The 22,537-nt window shown below is 42.9% G+C and overlaps 1 protein-coding gene across 1 annotated transcript in view; it reads left to right on the top strand.

Moving 5' to 3' along the window:
* RXFP2 (relaxin family peptide receptor 2) overlaps positions 1-21,961 on the top strand; it is a 334,755-nt gene extending 312,794 nt beyond the window's left edge. Inside the window, exons 14-18 of the mRNA XM_066583026.1 lie at positions 1,919-1,990; positions 8,600-8,829; positions 10,222-10,632; positions 14,788-15,006; positions 19,941-21,961. Of these exons, the coding sequence (XP_066439123.1) occupies positions 1,919-1,990; positions 8,600-8,829; positions 10,222-10,632; positions 14,788-15,006; positions 19,941-20,209 (1,201 nt within the window). The 3' untranslated portion in view covers positions 20,210-21,961. The remainder of the gene's footprint in view (positions 1-1,918; positions 1,991-8,599; positions 8,830-10,221; positions 10,633-14,787; positions 15,007-19,940) is intronic.
* The last annotated feature ends 576 nt before the right edge of the window (positions 21,962-22,537 follow it).

Here is a 22,537-nt window from a genome sequence, read left to right as displayed (position 1 = left end):
CAGAAGACGTCCGGCAGGGTATTCTTTCTGTATATTACTGGCCGCTCTGTTGTCGGGGGCCTCTCCAGCATGTCCCATACCGCAGTACTGGCTCTAGCCAGCAGATGCGCCATTGTATGATGGCAGAAAAAGAAAGCCCCCTAGGAATCCCTGAACCCAAAATTGGATTGCAAAGGGTTAAAGGAAGGCAAGCCAAAAAGGAACTCCTCCCTAAACAATGTTGGTTAAGCAGTAAGGGCAGAGTAAGGGCAGTAAGAGTGGTTTCCCATGGGCGAGAAAATCGTGCGATTTTCGCCTGATGCGAGATTCAGTAAAAAAGCAGATTATAAAAACCAATGATTTTCAATGGTTTCCTTCCCATCTGTGATGCTGTGATAACAAAAAATCACGTAATGCTGTATCTTTCTGTGATGTGCAATTTTTTTCAGCTCCCATGTTTCCCTTCGCAACGCAACAAAAGTATGTTACGATGCAATGCAATGCGATTTTAACATTAGAAAGTCCTATTGACTACTGCAATAAAAAAATTGCATAATTTTATCGCGAGCGGCAGTTTAAAAAAAACACCACTGATGCTCAAAAAACGCGTGAACAAACACAACATTTTTTCCACGATTTTCGTGCAGCAAAATCCTGATCGCCCGTGTGAAACTAGCCTTAGCGCTCAGTCAGATGAGCGGGTTTTTTTTGTGCACACCTATGCGCGCAAAAAAAATTAGCTCCACGGATGAGAAAAATGCGCATGACCAAAGGTCCATGCATATTGCTCTGTTCTCTGGAGCAGCTGTGCTTGTAGAAGCACAGCTGCCCCAGGAAGGTCCCCTCATCACTGAACACTGTGACAGTGCTTTCACAGTGTTCAGTGATGATGGGACACCCCGCGGGGGTTAAAGAATCCACTGCCACAGCTGTCACCAGCTGTGACAGCTGTGGCAGAAGACCGCAATGCTACCCCACTGCTTTCAATGGCACCAGCGCTGCAGCTGGCCCCTTGAAAGCAATGAGCTGGAGGAAACCCCCGCAGTGATTTTCGGGGAAGGGCTTGAAATATACGCTGGGTTCCTAAATTTGTTTCCATAAATTCAAGAATATCTCGCTAGTAAGTCTATAACATGTAATACTGTCAGAACATATGCATGCTTGTACCCATATTGTTCCTGTATTCTTCAGGCATCTTGTACAGACCGCCTCAGGGGACAGGCCTATAGCATGCAAATGGGTAGGGGTGTAAAAGATTCTAGGAAGAAACTTAACCTGTATGAGTCTGTCTCTAGCACTAATTACGGGGGGGACGGAGGCAGCCAAGAGGCCACTCCACTCATTCGAGTCCAGGTCCATTATATCTGAGCCCCATTTCTCAAGAGCATTATCCTTTAGTGGAGAAAGGCTATGTGTCAACTGCCTATAAAAACAGGAGAGAGGCTTCAGGAGGTTGGCCATTTGCGCCAGGTTTTCCAACCTAGTCAAGGCTGCGGGAATCTGAAGATGATTGGGCAATGTAAATGCCTGCAGTGACTGAACGACAAATATTAATTAGTTCGCCATTTACTTTCTGCAAGCATAAAAAGCAAACAACGATCACTCTGTGTACACAGGCCATTTTTCATCTATGAAAGACGGCCTATTTACTGTGAATGGAGGCGGGTGGCCCAGAGATCTTTTCAGCTCTCCCGCCTCCATTCAGTAAACAATCCTTGCTCTGGTATGAAAGCACAGGAGCAGTTATTGCTGGGATAGCCGTCAGATGCCTAAGCGCCCAACAATTGTCCCGTGTAAAAGGGCCTTTAAACAGAGTCCCATGACTCATCCTTGAGTGTCCAAAGTTGCATCTCAGAATAGACCTAAAGGGAATTCCATTGTATTTTATATAAAATAGTATCATATGTGCTGCTCTAAAAATAAGCTTTGTCATTTCTAGAGCACTGGAGAGAATCGAAATTCCAAATATAAGCACAAGAATGTTTCAGCCGATGAAGAATCTTTCTCACATGTAAGTATCTGCAGAAACAGTGAGAAAACTTTGCATCATAATTGCTCAATTAATTGCTATAATCCGTCACGCTCTCCCTGCTGGCAATCTAGCTCATCATTTACATTTGTGTTTGCATTTTATAACTAGATGCGACACTTAGGAAATGAAATGTTTTAATAAACATTGGCTTGGAATAAATTGTTCAAATTGTGTCATCATCATATTGAATTATGTTATTGGTAGGAATGAAAAGCAGTGGAGCTTTACGATGGAGATGATCTACCTCGTTAACAAATCCTAGGCTGGCCTCATTAAATACAATATCACCGGTGATTATAGACTAGCTTGCTCAATGCTAATTTTGATGCAACCATGGGACCTTTTCATATTTGCATTTTTAAGTATTCATATAAACTGGAAAATCGATGCAAACCAATCCATGAGTTTGCCAATCTGTCTGTTACTGTTGGCCAAAATTTGGGGTTTGTTAATTTCTTTAAGGACTCATCCAGCCTTCTAAAACTAATGTTTTATTCCTAAGATAGGCCATCAATATTAAATCTGTTATAGTCCAGTCTTGGCACCCCTACCAATCAGCTGTTCAAAGGGGTCCGTGATGCTCATGCAAGTGATGCAGCCTTTTCAATGCGTACATTGGTTTCAGTTTGGCTCATAGTAACATAGGATACCTTCACATGGAGCAACTGTTGTTCAGATAGTCGCTCAGAAAAGTCATTGAAACGTACAAATAACAGTCGTTCGTTTGCCATGATTGTTAATTACTGTAGATGGTTGCTGAGGTATATTCCATAGGGAGGATCTCTATGCAAATTCACTCTCAAGGTGTTCAAATACTGTGCCTTTACCTAAAAACAACTTTTAATCAACCAGCAGCTAATTTTTAGTAAGCTGAAACTAAACAATTAATGACTTATCATTCTTCACTCTATTGGTGGTCATGTTTACACTGAATGACTATTGTATGAATCTGCTCTTTCGAGTGATTCTTTGGCCAATAGTCGTCCTGTATAAATTAGGAGGGTTGCAATGTCACTGCTCCAAATATGGGTTGTGAAGTAGCAACCCTGCAAGTTAACGTTAAAAAGACTCTATGACCTACTTCTAGCCCTAAAAGCTAAGCTTATGGGATAAAAGTAGGGGAATCGCTGAGTCCAGGGATGTAAGTGTTGTACTTCCCTTCCCTGTCGCTCCCCCAGTGTCAGGGCTGGAAGCCGCCACTCAATGCATTGAACAGCATGCTAAGTAATCCACCTGTTCTAATTTTATAATGGGCGGACTACTTCTAGCACTCACACCAGAGGAACAATGGGGCAGGTAAGTATAACACATCCCACTGACTCAGCAGGTCACCTCCTTTTAGCCCATAAGCTTAGCTGATAGGGCTAAAAGTAGGTGACAGAGTCTCTTTAAATCGGATTGTGCTGGTATGGAGTGGCCATTGTTAGGTCTTGCATTATTTTAAAAGCATACTGTCATTAATAACGTTAATGTTTGTTAATTTTGATTGGCTGTTGTTGGACACGTGGGGTTTGCGGACACCAGCATGCCAGTGGTCACTCTGTCCACCCAAGAGCTCCTATCATAAGGGTACCTTGAGTTTGTAAGACTGAAAAAAGCCTTGCATCCTTCCTGTTCAGCCTATCATACTTCCCGTTATATAATTGCAAATGTCATACTTTCAGGAGTGGTGGTGCAAGGTATTGCAACCTTGTCCCAATTATTTGAATAGATTCATAAATTGGGCACATTTTACTCCAACTGACTTTTGATTAAGACTGGTGAATGAAATGCCAGACCTCATCTAGAATACTGTGTCCAGTTCTGAGCACCCCACTTTAAAAAAGACACAGACAAACTGGATCAAGTTCGCAGAAAAGTTACCAAGATGGTGAGTGGTCTGCAAATCATGTCCTATGAGGAACGGTTAATGGATCTGGGAATGTTTAGCTTGCAGAAAAGAAGACTGGGGGGAGACTTAATAGTTAATAGCTTAATAGCTGTCTACAAATATCTGAGGGGCTGTCACAGTGCAGAGGGATCAGCCCTATTCTCATTTGTGCAAGGAAATTCTAGAAGCAATGGGATGAAACTGATAGGAAGGAGACACAGATTAGATATTAGAAAAAAACTTTCTGACAGTGAGGGTGATCAATGAGTGGAACAGGTTACCACGGGAGGTGGTGAGTTCTCCTGCAATGGAAGTGTTCAAACAAAGGATGAACAAATATCTCTCTGGAATGATTTAGTGAATCCTGCACTGAGCAGGGGGTTGGACCCAATGACCCTGGAGGTCCCTTCCAACTCTACCATTCTATGATTCCATGCCAATCTTAAAGAAGTCCTGTCATGTCCTCTGACAAGCAGAAAGGGCCATTTACCTGTGCTGTCCATGCTGACTCCTCTGCAGTCAATCAAAGGTTAGGCCACACATTGGAACCGGACAGTGGAGACTGCCGACTTAACAATGAGCGAGTACTGAGCTCTGAAAGTAATGGGAACAATTGCGGGCAAATCTGGGGGTTTAAAAAGGGGGGAGGGAAATAGAATTTACTACTAATACACCATAGGTCTGTTACTAATAGTAGTGAGGCATCTGCCCTAAAAAAGGCAACCTTGAGTAGGAACCTAGTTCTAATGCCATATTACAACATAAGTATAAAGGGGAATAAGGAACTTAAAGTTAACTGTTTTCAACAGGATAAACTGGAAAACTACAGATAGAATTGTGCATTGTGATATCCCCAAAACAAGCTCCTCAAATAGTCCAACCAGTAACTCATATGACACTTCTGCAATAAAATGGTCCAAAAATAAATCCTTCCCCCCTTTATGTTTAGGGTGAATTAGGGCAATTAGGGTCTGGTTGCCTTTTTCGAAACAGGTTAGCTGCCATTTTTAGTGACAGACCTAGGGTGTATTAGGCCCTGAACAGATTCTATTCCCCCCTCCTTTTTTTTTCACTTGTATATATTTGATATAAAAATTAATAAAGATTATGTTTTAATCATGTATAAAATCCAAAATCTTTTTGTTCATTTGTGTCATATACAAATCCACAGTTCTAGTCCGATTTGAGTGAAATTTTGCATGAGCGTTCCTCAGCACTAGGTAAAGAATACTGGTATAATTAAAAATTGAAAACTCCACGACCTCCCCTCTAATTTCTGTTGCCAGTAGCAACCAATCACAGTTAAGCTTTCGTTTCTTATGTTGCTGAGGTAAAATGAAAGCTGCGCTGTGATTGGTTGCTGTTTCCTATACTGCTGAGGTAAAATAAAAGCTGCGCTCTGATTGTTTGCTAAAGCTTAGCTTTCATTTCTTACACAGCTGAGGTAAAATGAAAGCTTCACTGTGATTGATTGTTATTTCTCATACTGCTGAGGTAAAATGAAAGCTGTGCTGTGATTGGTTCCTATGGACAACACATATTTCCTTTTGGACAGCTTTCATAAGACTGTTAGGGAAATATTAAGAGATTTCTTAGCGCGTTTTATTGTCTGGTCCGAATTATAGGAGAAGTAATGTACACAAATCACTGACACATGACACAGCCAGCATCATCTGACAATGATGCTCTTCTGCCTTCATTAACATCCTCACGATACAAATATACCCTAGATTATGCATCATCAGACATACACGCCCTCCTAAAATCATAAGGACTCATGATTGGCTCTAGGTGCCAATGGTTTATCATATGTTAATGCCTTGAGGTGTGTTACTACTAAATACGTAATTTCTAGGAAACAGAAACTTAAGCAGGAGAATAGGCTCATTCAAATATTCGTTATTCTAACAGCTCCTCTCTGAAGGGAGGGGGTCAGAACCTGCTATCTCAGGACATTTCTAAGCCAGGAAAGAATATGGGAGAGTATGAGCCTGCATCTACATACCAGTGTACAAAATATACAGTGGGGAAAAAAAGTATTAAGTCAGATACCAATTGTACAAGTTCTCCCACTTAAAAAGATAAGAGAGGCCTGTAATTGACATCATAGGTAGACCTCAACTATGAGAGACAGCATGACAAAGCACATCCAGAAAATCACATTGTCTGATTTTTAACGAATTTATTTGCAAATTATGGTGGAAAATAAGTATTTGGTCACCTACAAACAAGCAGGATTTCTGTGTCTCACAGACCTGTATCTTTTTCATTAAGAGGCTCCTCTGTCCTCCACTCATTACCTGTAGTAATGGTACCTGTTTGAACCTTTCAGTATAAAAGACTCCTGTCCACAACCTCAAGCAGTCACACTCCAAACTCCCCTTCAGTGAAGACCAAAGAGCTGTCGAAGGACACCAGAAACAAAATTATAGCCCTGCACCAGACTGGGAAGACTGAATCTGCAATAGGCAAGCAGCTTGGTGTGAAGAAATCAACTGTGGGAGCAAAAATTTGAAAATGGAAGAGATACAAGACCACTGATAATCTCCCTCGACCTAGGGTCCCAAGCAACATCTCACCCTGTGGGGTCAAAATGATCACAAGAACGGTGAGCAAAAATCCCAGAACCACACGGGAGAACCTAGTGAATGACCTGCAGAGAACTGGGACCAACGTAACAAAGGCTACTATCAGTAACACACTATGCCGTCAGGGACTCAGATCCTGCAGTGTCAGATGTGTCCCCCTGCTTAAGCCAGTACATGTCCGGGGCCGACTGAAGTTTGATAGAGAGCATTTGGATGATCCAGAAGAGTATTGGGAGAATGTCATATGGTCAGATGAAACCAAAGTAGAACTGTTTGGAAGAAACACAACTTATCGTGTTTGGAGGAGAAAGAATGCTGAATAGCATCCAAAGAACACCATACCTACTGTGAAGCATGGGGGTGGCAACATCATGCTTTGGGGCTGTTTCTCTGCAAAGGGAGCAGGACGACAGATCTGTATACATGAAAGAATGAATGGGGCCATGTGTCTTGAGATTTTGAGTGCAAGCCTCCTTCCATCAGCAAGGGCACTGAAGATGAAACTTGGCTGTGTCTTTCAGCATGACAATGATCCCAAGCACACCACCAGGGCAACGAAGGAGTGACTTCATAAGAAGCATTTCAAGGTACTGGAGTGGCCTAGCCAGTCTCCAGATCTCAACCATATAGAAAACCTTTGGAGGGAGTTGAAACTCTGTGATGCCTAGCGACAGCCCCAAAACATCACTGCTTTTGAGGAGATCTGCATGGAGGAATGGGCCAACATAGCAGCAACAGTGTGTGCCAACCTTGTGAGGATTTACAGAAAACGTTTGACCTCTGCCATTGCCAATAAAAGATATATAACAAAGTAGTGAGATTAACTTTTGTTATCGACCAAATACTTAATTTTCACCATAATTTGCAAATAAAATCATTAATAATCAGACAATGTGACTTTCTGGATGTGTTTTCTCACGTTGTCTCTCATAGTTGAGGTTTACCTATAACGTCAATTACAGGCCTCTCTCATCTTTTTAAATGGGAGAACTTGTACAATTGGTATCTGACTAAATACTTTTTTCCCCACTGTATATATAGACACACACATGTGTTTGCCTAAGCTAAATGTAAGAAACATATATACACCATAGAATACATATATTATTACCATAACAAGAGTGTGTTGCTGAACTCATTTTTGTGGCCCACTTTGTATATTCCAAGACTGCTATTCATAAAGTCGCTGTGCAACGCAGGGTATATCACCTAGATTATTAATTTTTAAAAGTGGGCCTTTCGTCTTTGAGCTACTTATTACTAAGCAATGTCTCATTTTGTCTGTACATTCTCAATTGTAAGGTCTGCAGAATATTTTGGCTCTGACCATTTTAATAAGAAAAAAACTGTTTAAAAAACGTCTGAAAGGGTTAGGCTGGCTGCACATGGCCAGGTCGGACTCCGCATGCAGGAGCCCACAGCGGTATCCGGCCCTATTCCCAGCTGGCATCCATGCGTACCTGACTTTTCTTTCTTCTTTCTGTACTGCACATGGTCTGCACGGCGAGCCAATGGACATGCGCAGTACAGTTTTCTGTTTTTTTAAATCCCAGCTTTTCCCTTGTCGTCGCTAGGCGATGGCGTGAAATCCGCAACCTTTCCGCAATGCCATTGTGTAAGAGCCGCTCATCAGACGGCTTCCACCAACTTCAATGCAAGCCATCCATGCGGAATCTGCGCAGAAATAGAGCATGCTGCGATTTTCCCTCAGCGAGCGGAAAAATCTGAATTCTTTTCCGCCCGTGTAAAGGAAAAAGCGTTTTGCCATAGTATGCTATGGAAGGTATTTGCTGCGGAATCCGGAGGCAGGCGCCCGCAGAATCCGCAATGCAAATCCGCCCATGTGCAGCCGGCCTAAAGTCACTCCTATCAGTAGGAGCTTGTGTCAGTTTGTGAAGCCTCTAAACTGCTTCCTGACAGGTACGACCTCTGTGACCAAAGTCTCATAATAGTTCCAGATTCTTGTGGTTTATAGAACTCACAAGTATCGGCATTGTCGGTATCCATGCTCATAGCCCACCTTTAACGGTGTCTTGTGATAAAGAAGACATGCACCTCAATATTTTATGTTTCTAAATATCTTTTTATTGGAAAGACATTCTAAATTATTTTAACTTTCTTTTGTTGAAGATACTTTAAAAAATTCCGCTATTGTTCGTATGCACCTCATGTTCGGGTATGTACGCCACTTACAGATGGGATATCTTCATTTGAAAACCTTCTAGCAAACACCATCCTCCGTGTATTTGTCTGGGTAATCGCCTGCATCACTTGTTTCGGAAATATCTTTGTAATCGGAATGAGATCGTTTATTCAGTCAGAGAACAAGACGCATACAATGTCTATAAAGATTTTATGCTGTAAGTAAATATTTTTAACCTTAAGAAGAATCGTCAATGCATGAAATGTAAAATATTTAGTGAATCGGAACAGAAGAAGCTCTTTCATGAAGAATGACTTCATATAATGATAAGGTTGACTAGAAGAGAACTCCTACCACTTAAAGCATATATTCTTTTTTTAGGTGACTTCTTAGAAAAAGCTGCCAGAAGGAATAGCACTATATCTGGCCATCATATGACTTACATCCTGCATTTGTCACCAGTTTTCTGCAGGCTGTATCCCTAGTTTTTAGTTTCCTTTGAGCTGGTGGGTGTAGACTACCTGCTATGATGTCTCCCATATACTACAAATAGGGAAAACAGGAGATTCTGCTTCCTATTTCTATGTAACCATGTAAAGGAATAACTGTATCCTGTGAAACATTATATACCAGTGCTGAGCAGTGTAGCTGTGATTTCAGTAGCTGTGGAATAATAAATAACTCCCCATTAGCTCCACCAGCACAGCCACTCTTCCCTTTACTCTTCATAGCCTTCTGTGAGCAGTATAAGTCATCACCTTCCTCCACTGAATTATACGAAAGTCGGTTGGTCCTGGCAACCACTCCCGCTTGGGCCTGCTGCAGAAGGCTGCAAAGTCGGAAAATTTTTGTGCAAGCTGCTAGAGATGAGCGAGTATACTCGCTAAGGCACATTACTTGAGCGAGTAGTGCCTTAGCCAAGTATCTCCCCACTCGTCTCTAAAGATTCGGGGCCGGCGGGGGGCGGGGAGCGGCGGGGGAGAGCGGGGAGTAACGGAGGGGAGATCTCTCTCTCCCCCTCTCCCCCCCCCCCCCCCCCGCAACTCACCTGTCACTCGCGACAGCCCCCGAATCTTTAGAGACGAGCGGGGAGATACTCGGCCAAGGCACTACTCGCTCGAGTAATGGGCCTTAGCAAGTATACTCGCTCATCTCTACAAGCTGCCCTTGCACAAAATTTTGAGATTTTCCTATGCCAGAAAGCTGGTGTACATCCTTCTGGAATATCTCTCAATGTTTTTAGTTGAGGCAACTCTATACTACTCTGGACAATGGAACGTGAGACTTTTTTTTTTGCCTGATTCTATATGAAAAGAAAAACTTTCCTGTTTTGGTATGTTTTGGTATGAAATCATGTGGCAGTACGGTAGGGTCCCATACACATCTACAGATGTCCTATTACACTCCAGGATGTTGTATGGAGGCCTAAGGTACAATCACATTTTAGTATAAATATTTTCAATTACCGAACAATTTATGAGAATGTCCTGGTAACTATATAAGATATCATTTCTATTATCAGTGCTTACATTGCTTACACACTGTGGCTGCATCTGTCATCAACAAATAATCAATAAACTTTCTTTGATCATTTTCATTGTTCCACTAGGTGCGGATTGTCTGATGGGAGTTTATCTCTTTTTTATCGGGGTATTTGATGTCAAATATCGAGGGCAATACAAAAAGTATGCACTCATATGGATGGAAAGCCTGCAATGCAGAAGCCTTGGGTTTCTAGCCATGTTATCCACAGAAGTATCTGTCCTGCTTCTCACTTATTTGACATTGGAGAAGTACCTGGCCATTGTGTTTCCATTCAGCAACATTCGGCCTGGCAAGCGTCAGACGCTCCTGACACTGATGACTATATGGGTGATTGGATTTATAATAGCTGTGATTCCATTTTGGAATGAGGACTTTTTTGGAAATTACTATGGAAAAAATGGGGTGTGCTTTCCGCTGTATCCTGATCAAACAGAAGAGTCTGGAGGCAAAGAATACTCTCTAGGGATATTTCTAGGTAAGATGTAGTTCATGTAGTTCCATGTTACAAGTTTATATTTCACTGAGGATTAATTAACTAGTTCAATTACACCTTCTTCCTTCAATTGTGAAAAGGATTTGTCCCAGGAAGATGAGAAGAGATCACAAATTCAGAACTCTGTATCCCTTCTTGCACTGATCCATGATATCAGCGTAGGAAATGACATGGAAGTTGAACATGATATGCTACGGTCTTATCATATAGCCTCTCCACTACTTAAAGGGGTTGTCCCGCGCCGAAACTGGTTTTTTTTTTTTCAACAGCCCCCCCGTTCGGCGCGAGACAAACCCGATGCAGGGACCTAAAAAAAAATCCGCACAGCGCTTACCTGAATCCCCGCGCTCCGGTGACTTCTTACTTACCGGTTGAAGATGGCCGCCGGGATCTTCTCCCTCGGTGGACTGCAGCTCTTCTGTGCGGTCCATTGCCGATTCCAGCCTCCTGATTGGCTGGAATCGGCACGTGACGGGGCGGAGCTACACGGAGCCGCTCTCCGGCACGAGCGGCCCCATTGAGAAAAGAAGAAGACCCGGACTGCGCAAGCGCGTCTAATCTGGCGATTAGACGCTGAAAATTAGACGGCACCATGGAGACGAGGACGCCAGCAACGGAACAGGTAAGTGAATAACTTCTAATAACTTCTGTATGGCTCATAATTAATGCACAATGTACATTACAAAGTGCATTAATATGGCCATACAGAAGTGTATAGACCCACTTGCTTTCGCGGGACAACCCCTTTAAGACTGCCAATAAAATAAGCATGAACCTCTTCACTACCCTAGACCACCAGAGAAGCAGCCATTAATCCATCCACTACCTTAGACCACCAGGTTAGCAGCCATTAATCACTCTACTATCCTAAAATACCAGAAAAACAGCCATTACCCCCTACATTTCTCTAGACCACCACAGAAATGGGCATTAACTTCATTCACTACCCTACACCTCTAGGGAAGCAGAAATTAATTCCCTCACTTTCTCTTAACCAGAGAAATAAGCGTTAAACAACTCTCTAGACAATCAGGAAAATGGACAATAAAGGTTATTTTCCATCTCATAAAGTAATAACACCAGTAAGATTAGCTATCATTTTTTGATTAACAGTGGTCTGATTGCCAAGACCACCACAATCCTGAAAATGAAGGGGCCGTAGTGATGTTTTAGGCTGCCTGTCCATGGGCGGGTTTTCATTGCGTTCCCGATGGCGATAATCCGGCCACGGGGGAAAGCAGGGAAAGCTCTCCATAGCGTTGCTATGGAGAGCGCTTCCCCTTTGTCCACGAGTGGAGAAGCATTGCGATTCTCCACTTGCGGGTGGCAATTTGAAGCATGCTGACAGCGGAGATCCGTTCCTGCTCCCGGGTGGCGCTATCCCACGGTGGATCTCCGCAGCGGGATACCGCAACGCCCAATGACAGGCAACTTTAGTGTTGCATCTACTCCAAAGCTTTTCCTGTCACTGGCCACCGGCTGTGCAGGGAACTGGAACGTGGCCTTATGCAGTTGAATCCCTCCAAAAAATAGTTTCCTGCACAGTTGGAAAATTCTTAGTGAATGGAGCTAAACTAGGTGTAGGATTGAAGATGATGGTCCCTTTAATCTTTTTTTACGTAAAAAAGTACAAACAGATGCTGACATGGCAATTTTTAACATTTCCTTAGGAATGCTGCCCTTCTCCCCTGAGCTGGGGTCTGTGCCGACATAATGATTAAAAAAAAAAAAGTACAGCAATGTAAAACTTATTCAGTCAATGTATTATTAATTATCTAGTGTGGTCAATGAATGCCAGTAGTATGAATAGCTACAAATATAGAAAATGTTAACTTACATTTAATGTGTTATTATAGCTCAACTACCATATACTACAATGCTGTAAATCAATTTATCAGGAAGCCCCAATCATTATAACAGCTGCTACCACAGGCGTAACTATAGAGGATGCAGGGGATGCGTTTGCACCCCGGCCCATGAACCTTAGGGGGCCCATAAGGCCTCTCTTCTCCATATAGGGAGCCCAGTACTATGAGTAAAGCATTATAGTTGAGGGCCCTGTTACAGGTTTTGCATTGCGGTCCAGAAGCTTCAAGTTACGCCTCTGGTTGCTACATTTATATGTTGAAAAAACTCTAAATGTGCATAGGGTGCAGGAAGAAGGGAGGGGTAGAGTTCGAATGTCCACCCCATTAGGCAAATTCTCTAGAAATGCCCCTGCAGAGAATTACAATGAAAGGTAGGTAGCATCTCTCTTAAAGAGCTGGAAGCATATAACACAGCATCACACCATTAATATTATGTGATGGGTACAAATACCTCTTGGTCCTTCTCGCTGCACAGTGACTTGTACACATGACATGCAGATGCTAAAAACACTTTCACATAGATGTTGTTGAGCTATTTTCTGACTTATTTTTCTTATATGCAATTGCCTTTTATAACACAAATCTGTAGAGCTGTGATTCTTAGCTGGAAGACTGCCCACATAATCATGTAATGAAAAAACACATATTAAAGTATAAAAAAAATCATATATAAAAAAAGTCAACATCAACTACATATGAATAAGAAAAAGTGATGCGACTTTTTGTAACTTTAACGCCTCTTTCACAAGGGCAACGAAGTTGCATGATTTTGTCGCGTCGTGACAATGTTACAAATCGCATGTATGCGAAGCCCATGCTTTCATATGGGTTCCTTCCCATTTATAATGTTTTGTAGCATGCGACATTGCAAGCCAATGCAATGCAAACCTTCACGATATGCACGCGACTTGCGAGGTTTTGTAGCCCATATTTCCCTATGGAGCCTTTCTCTCTGTTGCATCGCAACGCACAAAACGTGGTTTTCGTGCAATGTGAAGCAACTTTGACAGTAGCAAATCCTACTGTAAAAGCCCTAATCTAAGCCCTAGCTGCAGAAAGAAATTAAAATGACACATACATCACTTAGAAGCGCTGTCCAGCTAAGGCCCGTCTTCTCCCCGGTACCCAGCACTGGTGTTCATCATCTCTTCTGGCCAGGGATTGGAAAATCCCCGCCTCCAGGAAATGCTGCCTCTGATTGGTTGAGGGTTGTGACTCAGCGAGTAGCAGAGATTTTCCAATTCCTGGCCAGAAGAGATATTGAAGAACAGCGCTGGGTAGCGGGGAAAAGTTGCAGCGGAGCCGGACAGCGCTTCATTTTTTTATACTTATATTTCAAGTCCACCCCCCGAAAATCCTCGCACATGGAGCTACAAAGTCGCGTGACCTTGTTGCACCACACGCAACTTTGTAGCGTCACAAAATCGAAGTATCATCGCGAGAAAATGTAGCAATATAACACAGACCACCGATGCGATATCGCTGTGATTTTCTCGCGGCAATATCATGTCGCCCATGTGAAACAGGCCTAAAGCAACCTCTAGTTCTGAACAAACCAAGATGGCTGCATCGCTTCTCTGACTACCTGTTGCACATTGGTAGTCTAAGACACTACATGCTGCTGTGATTGGACAGTATTGCTCGAGTCATTCAGAGCAGCGTGTAGTGTCTTACACTACTGATGAACTACCAATGCACAGGTAGTCAGAGAAGCAGTCTAGCCATATTGGATGGCAGAGTTGCTTTAACCCTTTGCAATCCAATTTTGGATTTAGGGTTTCCTAGGGGCTTTCTCTTTCTGCCATTATACAATGGTGCCATCTGCTGGCTAGAATCAGTACTGCAGTATGTGACATGCTGGAGAGGCCCCCGACAACAGAGCGACCAGCAATATACAGTAAGAATACCCTGCCGGACGCCTTCCGACATTGGAGCTGTCCAGCCTTTAATCAGAATGTCTTCAGACATCAGACAGTGGATTGGAAAGGGTTAATATGTATATACAATAGCAGGCACTGGTTCACTGCCATAAGCCTCATGTGACAATAGTTATCATGGATTCTAACTTATAAGGCAAAAGATGGTTGCATAGCTTTTTATGGACAGTACCGGGTGGCATAATTCCTACTTTTGGGCATTGCTATTAAGTGCCTCACATTTGTGGATGATGTCTGTAGTATGTTACTATTTTGCGCTGCATGTGCCGATAGAGAATGATTGTTGTCTTGGCTTCCATTTTTTCCTCATATATTTCTTAATCCACCAACAGGTGTGAACCTTGTGGCTTTCATCATTATCGTGTTTTCTTATGTCAGTATGTTCTGCTCAATACAGAAGACAGCTCTACAGACATCAGAAGTCAATAGCCATATGCACATGGATGTCGCTGTTGCCAACAGATTTTTTTTCATAGTTTTTTCAGATGCCGTGTGCTGGATTCCTGTTTTTCTTCTCAAAATCCTTTCTTTGTTTCGTGTAGAAATTCCTGGTAAGTTGTAGAGATGAAAACCTTGGTTTTAACTAAAAATTTGCATAGACTGTAGGCAATCTCATAATCACTGAGACAAACTCTGTCCACCACCAGCTTATCGAGAGCAATTTTCCCATGCATCCCAAGCCACCATGGGTTCTGATCTGTCACCACATCCACTAGCACGTCTCAACATCTTCTCCGAGATGTATGTAGACAGAAAATGGTTGATGGTTATCTAAGGGCGTCATCAGTCCTTGGCCTTTAGGCCAAAGTGTATGTCTCGGACCCCACTCAAGAATAGCACAGTACCCAATAGGGTTGATTAACCCTTTCCAATCCAATTTTTTTCTTCGTTTTCCTAGGGGGCTTACTCTTTTTCTGCCATAATACAACGACGCTATATGCTGGCTAAAGCCAGTACTGCATGAGGTGACACGTTGGATGGGCTCCGACAGCAGAGAGGCTGGCAATAAGAGAACCCCAATGGATGTCTTCCAACATCGGAGCTGTACAGCCTTAAATCATAATGTCTTCAGACGTCAGACAGTGGATTGGAAAGGGTTAAAACGGCTGTTTACCTAGTGTAAGGCAACAGGCTTGGTGGTTACAGTCTCTGAATAAGTGCAACAGCCCCAATAGTAACACGTCTTTACAGAAGCAAAAAGTTATTGCTCCCAGTAAGAGGACCAAAATAATCTTGAATATATGATGCCATTCAATGAGTAACAAGCAAAATGATAATGTTAACAGTTACTTTTAAGGTCATCATTTTTTTCGTTAGCCATTAAAAGGTATCATATATTCAAGATTATGTGGGTCCTCCTACTAAGAGCAGTAAGTTTTTGTTCTACTGGCTAAGACGGTACCAAACAATTTTCTTTTTGCAGAGATGGCTGTTATGCTTCTTGACAGAGGCAAATAGCTTAGCAGTTTACAGCAACACAGTGTCTAACATTTCATTCCAACTGGCAGTTGCTATGGGCAACAGCATAAGTCTATATTACGCAATCTCTTCTCAGGGTTGTACAGTGTACCCTATGACATCCCAATTTACTTTGTTTCACATGACCTAGAACCCCACACCATAGTGCTAGAAGTGATATACATGATTATAAAAATCCTGCGCTCATAGGATCCACCATTTAGGTGGAATAATACAATGATTAAAGGGGTGGTCTCGCGAAACCAAGTGGGGTTATACACTTCCGTATGGCCATATTAATGCACTTTGTAATGTACATTGTGCATTAAATATGAGCCATACAGAAGTTATTCCACTTACCTGCTCCGTTGCTAGCGTCCTCGTCTCCATGGTTCCGTCTAAATTCGCTGGCAGCTTGCTTTTTTAGACGCGCTTGCGCAGTCCGGTCTTCTCTATTCAGCACGAGCCGCTTCAGTGTGCTCCCCGCTACAGCTCTTCTGTGCATGCGCAGACGAGCTGTCACTGCTCGGGAGCGCGCTGCAGCGGCCATTCTGCACCTTCCTCTGTTAGAGGAAGGTGCAGAAACTGGAGCTGCCCAGCGGAGAAGCCCAGCCCAGCCCAGCAGCCCCGAGAAGCGTCCCAGGTAAGTGATGGGTCGGGGGGGGGACTAGCGCTGCGCCGGGGGGGGGCTGTCGCTGCGCCGGGGGGGACGGGCTGCCGCTGTGATGGGGGAACTAGCGCTAGGCCGGGGGGGCTGTCGCTAGGCCGGGGGGGGCTGCCGCTAGGCCGGGGGGGGCTGCCGCTGTGATGGGGGAACTAGCGCTAGGCCGGGGGGGGCTGTCGCTAGGCCGGGGGGGGCTGCCGCTAAGCCGGGGGAACTAGCGCTGGGCTCCGGAACCTAGCGCTGGGCTCCGGGGCCTTCACCTGAGCTGAGGGTCTAGCGCTGGGGAGCCGGGGGCTAGCGCCGGTTACCTGCTGCCTGGCGGTGGGCGTCTGGTCGGCGGCTGCGGGGCGTCTGGTCGGCGGCTGCGGGGCGTCTGGTCGGCGGCTGCGATGCGTCCGGTTGCCATGGAGACACAGCTGGCGGCGTCTCGGGAGCGCGCACGTCGGGCTGCAGCGAGCGACGGGGAAAGAGCCGGCGGCCATCTTGAGAAAACTTTTATAAGTTGCTGAAACGCTGGAACGGTAAGTACAAACCAGCTAGAAATGTCATTTACAGGGGGGCTTAGTAATGTGTACTTAATGGGGGGGACTGGGCAAAAAAAAAATTTAACTGCTTCCTCGAGACATCTCCTTTAATGCTCCCAAGTAATGAAGACTTACTCTGAAGGAGGGGGTATGATGTCCACAGAACCCCCTCCTATTCCTAGTTGTCTCAACAGATGTTAATGTCAACCACAGGGTTTAGGCAATCCTCTTCTTTATTCACAGTTAAAATATAAGGCAAGACAACTCGTTTCTTGAGAAGGCTGCTTGTAGCACCGAAACGCGTTGCCTTGCCTTATGTTTTAACTGTGAATAAAGAAGAGGATTGCTAAAACCCGGCGGCTGACACTAACATCTGTTGAGACAACTAGGAATAGGAGGGGGTTCTGTGGACATTATACCCCCTCCTTCAGAGTAAGTCTTCATTACTTGGGAAGTGTTATTCCAAGGAAAAAGATGTTGGAAGTGTAGGTGATACTTAAAATTAAGGAGTGATGTTCTGATTCATGATTGTTGCATTTTCACTAGTTCAAACACTGCTAAACCATGGTCTGGGCAGAGGCATAAATATAATGGGTGCAGGGGATGTGGTTGCATCCGTGTCCTGGAGCCTTAGGAGGCTCATAACGTCTCTCTTGACCAGTACTATGAATGAAGCATTATAGTTGGGGGGCCTTGTTATATTTCTTACATTGGGGCCCCCCAACTTCATGTATGTCTCTTGTCTAGGCATAGCATGGTAAGAAGATCCATTCCTACACTGAACAAAATTAATTGGCTACAGATAAATTATAAAATTCTGTTGTTACAGTACAGGGTTATTCCAAATGATCCTCCCAATTTAAAACCCTCATAACTCACATTTAATGACACTCAGATACAGCAATTTGATATCGACGGAAATAGAAACTGAAAAAGTTTAATTTAGCTAAACTGTCTAACAGTAGGATGTCCTTGTTGCCCATAGCAACCAATCACAGCACAGCTTTCATTCCTCAAGCTGCTGAGGTAGAAGGAAAGCTGAGCTGTGATTGGTTGCTATGGGCAACAAGGATGGTCTTATTCTTAGGCAGTTTTGCTAAATGAGACCGAAAAAGTTTTTTTCTGCTATAATGGTCACTAGGGGGATATAAGACAAAATGGCTGCCAATGAAGATAGGAGGGCATTTTGTGTCCTGGATTTTCATGTCTACCAGTCTGCAATTAGTGTGTAACATCATTTTCTAACAAAGTTTGGTGGAAATCCACCCAGCGGATGCACAATTCATAAGTAGTACTCCAATTTTAAGGAAAAAGGTTGCATATGTAAGCGATAATCATCCGTCCGTTCATCAGTAAGCCTGGAAACAGCGGAGCGTGTCTGTTTCACAGAAAGTCATCAGAAATCCACCATCAGAGGAAGCAGAGAACTGGATGTCCGACTGTGTGGAAGATTCTCTGCAAACGCTTGCGATGTAATCCCTACAGACCCTGAGACCAGACGACAAAGCGAAGCGACATCCTTCCTGTGAGAAATCTGCAAACTGTAATGTAAAGCGATGGTTTTATGGAATCATTAGTACTTAGTGATGAAGTCGCCTTCCACCTTTCGGACACAGTTACCCAACGTAATGTTAGATTGTAGAGAAGGGAAAACCCACCTGTCTACGTGGAGCGTATGTGCGACTCTGCCAAGGTGAATGTGTTTTGCTCTATAACCTGTAAGAAAGTGTACGGCCCCCTACTTTCTCCATGAGGGAACAATCCTGAGGATTTCATAGCTGGACACTACAGATATGGGAATATGAAATCCCAGGTTTCATCTTCCAACAGGATGGGGCACCAACATGAGTTCCAATTTTCAAAATAAAGTGAGGAGTGAGCTAAATGGGCAACTACCAAACAGATAGATTTACCGCGCATTTTGTGAAGTTCTTCTTCGGCCTTTATGTTCCCAGGAGTTTACGCCTTGTGATTTATTTTCTCTGGGTGAGTGATAAAGATTGAGTCTACAAGCCACCCTTACCACAACCATACATGGTCTACGAGGAGGCATCACAAGACCTATTGCATCAGTCGCTGTATGGCAGGAACTTGACTACAGGCTCCACGTGTGTCAAGTGACAAAGAGGACCACACTGATCACCTCTGATATGTAGAACATTTTTGATTTTGCGTGACTACATTTTTTTGAGTTTCTGTTTCCCTTTATATCACATTTATGTAGAACCATACAGAGAAAAGCATGGCCTCCACATCCACATATTATACGTTGATCTATTGCTTCTCAGAATATTTTAAACATGAACTTGAGGTTTCTAGTTACATTTTGATCCATTTGTATAAGCCCACTAGCCACGGCACGGCGTTCTCGCTTACATTTATGTATCTGAGTGTCATTACACATGGGTTATGAGAGTTTCAAATTGGAAGATCATTTGTAATAACCCTGTATAATGCCTTTTTTAATGCATTTCAATTAGCAGTTTTATTTTATCTCTACAGTAGCCTACAGAACCATTAACATTCAAAAACTATTTTACAACAGAACATAAGGTAGTAGATGGTGATATATTTGGAACATTACTAAATTCTAGTTAAAGCATTCCAATAAAACTCAGTGACCAGATGGACCATTTTAGAATAACAAATGGTACGCCTAGTGAATGGAATGCAAAATACTATTTCTCTAAATTAAATTAGTGCTGCAAACAACCAAGGCCCTCTGGTTTATGGGGACATATGTTGTATGGTCTCCATTCCACATATACAGAAGCAAACAAATCATTATGTTCTCCTACTGCTTCATTAACCTCCTGTTCTTATTGTCCTTTCTTTCCAGGCACTGTGACCTCTTGGATTGTCATATTTATTCTCCCCATAAACAGTGCCTTAAACCCCATCTTATATACTTTGACTACAAGCTTCTTTAAAGAAAAACTTAAACAGCTGCTACACAGACAACGCAGAAGATCAATATTCAAGAATGAGCGTAAAAGTTTATCCACCTCGCTGGTATGGACAGAGGACCCTGTTTGCCAACATTCTTCGCTTAAGCTTGGCTTCCTCCATAAAAAGTCTCTTGATGAAACGATGATCAGTACGACATGATGGAAGTAGCATTTTACAAGAACCAATGCCTCAAAAATATGCACCTACCTGCGTCTCTTTTGTAAGATGCAGCTAAACCATAAATGTTTCAGGAAACATTTGTGCGTTGACTTGTAGCTCTCGCGGAGATGAAGACAAAGTTGACGACTACTGTGACCTTATGTCTGTCATTGAAGATTGCCCTTGGTGGAACCATTGAGATGCCACCATTCGATGCAACAGCTAATAAGTCCACTGCGTATCCTAATCTGGGCCTTAAGATGATTACTGTTGTATTTTCTAGTCATTTCCCTTTTGGGTGGAGGATCCTCAATGTGTAGTCATTATGAATGAACAATGTACTATTCATTGACTCTTTATACTCTCCTTATAGGAGAATTTGCTGTTTATTTGGAGATTTCAACATTGAATTCTTTTCTACACAGAGCTATTTCTATAAAATCCATTCTTAAATTTTTATTTAGAAGAAATGCACTTTTACATTCTTTTATACATTTGAAATATATGGTAAATATGTGCAGTATAAGCTAAATACTACGTAATAGCGGAAGGAGAATTTACTGTAGTTCTACATAGGTGACTGCGTAGCATCACCAGGCACCGATGGCTCTCAGGATACAACTAAAGGGGTTACAATTTTTAAATGACCAACCAACAGTCTGCTATGTATATGTGTTACTCTTTGGATGTCTACAGTAGTTTTAAAGGACAGAATAAAATTTACAAAATTCATCTGTACCTCTAAGATCATAACTTTAGGGAGTGCATCTGAGTTCCTGGAACGTGGGAGAGCTCAAAAAGTCTGTCTGCGCATCATAGATGGGACCTCGTTCAAGATCTTGAATTGGAGTCCAAGAAAATTCCATTGGAGTGTTATCAAGAATGTCTAAATCTGTCTCATCCCTTTACTTTGCATAAGGTACAGATAGCACTATGGATCTTCTAGAACTTCTAGAATATTTGGATTGCATGATACAGAATGGATTTTCATTTCATTTATATCTTGATGGTCCATATTAAAGGCATGTGATCCAAAGACAGTGTACATCAATGTACACATATTATTGTCTCTATGTCATTACTAAGTTCATAGATTTGTACCATGCTATGTCAGTAGCCATCATTGGCTTCCTGCATGGCGTATTGATGGAACTTTTCTCCATTATCTCCTGTTGTGTGTACATATTTTAGTCTTCTGATAAACTGGTTCATTTATAAACCGGAAGAGGAGCAGTATATACAGAATTATTTTGATCAACTATTGCATTTTCTTCGTCTTGACTGTGTGACCATATTATCCATAAATGTGTATTAGACACAGGATACATACATACCAGAGGTGCAGCTATGGGGGGCCAGCGGGTCATGTGCCCCAGGTGCTGAGTGCCAGATGGAGAACCAAAAGCCACTCTGACTTGGCTAGGGCAGAAATCTTAATCTTTTCCTTCCAGGTGAAGAAAAGCCTATCTATGACTTATCCACTCACTGATTATGAGGGGTCACATTTTTTTTTATGACAATTAAAGGGGTTATCCAGTTGTAAACTACTATTGGACTATCCTTAGGATAAGAGATCAATACCAGATTGTCTGGGGATCTGCTGCCTTGGATCCCTGCTGACCAGCTGTTCTCCTGCCCAGTGACTTTGTACACTGAGCTGATTTCTGCAGGAAGCAGCCAGCTCCATTCCCACTGCAGTGGCCAGGTATGGAATTACAAGCAAAGTTTCCATTCACTTAAATGGGAACTTTGCCTGTAATACCAAGCCTGGCCACTGCAGTGAGAGCAGAGCTCTGTACTTCCTGCTGAAATCACTTGAACTGGGGCTTAGGTGGCAGACTGCTACTGATTTTCTATTGATGACCTATCCTGAGGGTAGCTCATTTAATAGTTTACAATTGTACAACCCCTTTAAAGACCAGGAGGTTATCACAGCGCCACCTCTGGTACTGTATATCATCACTGAAAAGTAACACTTAATTCTTTGACTGGGGCTCCAATGCGATGTACATGTTTTGGGGAGGAGCCTTCTTTATGATGGTAAACATTAAAATTGCAATCTCATATTATCACATCTGAAGAACTCTTTAGGCAAAAATATGCATGTGATTTACAATGACAAAGTTGCTAAGTGACATTCAGATCCTCCAATCACAATAAGAATGGTTTTGCTGTCCCACTGTTGCCTCTCAGGCGGTTCAGTAACTCAAAGAATTACCTGTAACAGCAGGTAAAATCATGCAGACGCGACCACATGACCTCACATAACTGGCAAAGCATATTTTGTGTTGCGTTCCTGTACTTCGCATTTGTTGATGATGTTTAAAT

Source organism: Eleutherodactylus coqui, chromosome 1 (genome assembly GCF_035609145.1).
Source record: "Eleutherodactylus coqui strain aEleCoq1 chromosome 1, aEleCoq1.hap1, whole genome shotgun sequence".
Classification (NCBI taxonomy): Eukaryota; Metazoa; Chordata; class Amphibia; order Anura; family Eleutherodactylidae; genus Eleutherodactylus; species Eleutherodactylus coqui.
This window is presented reverse-complemented; position numbering and strand designations above follow the sequence as displayed.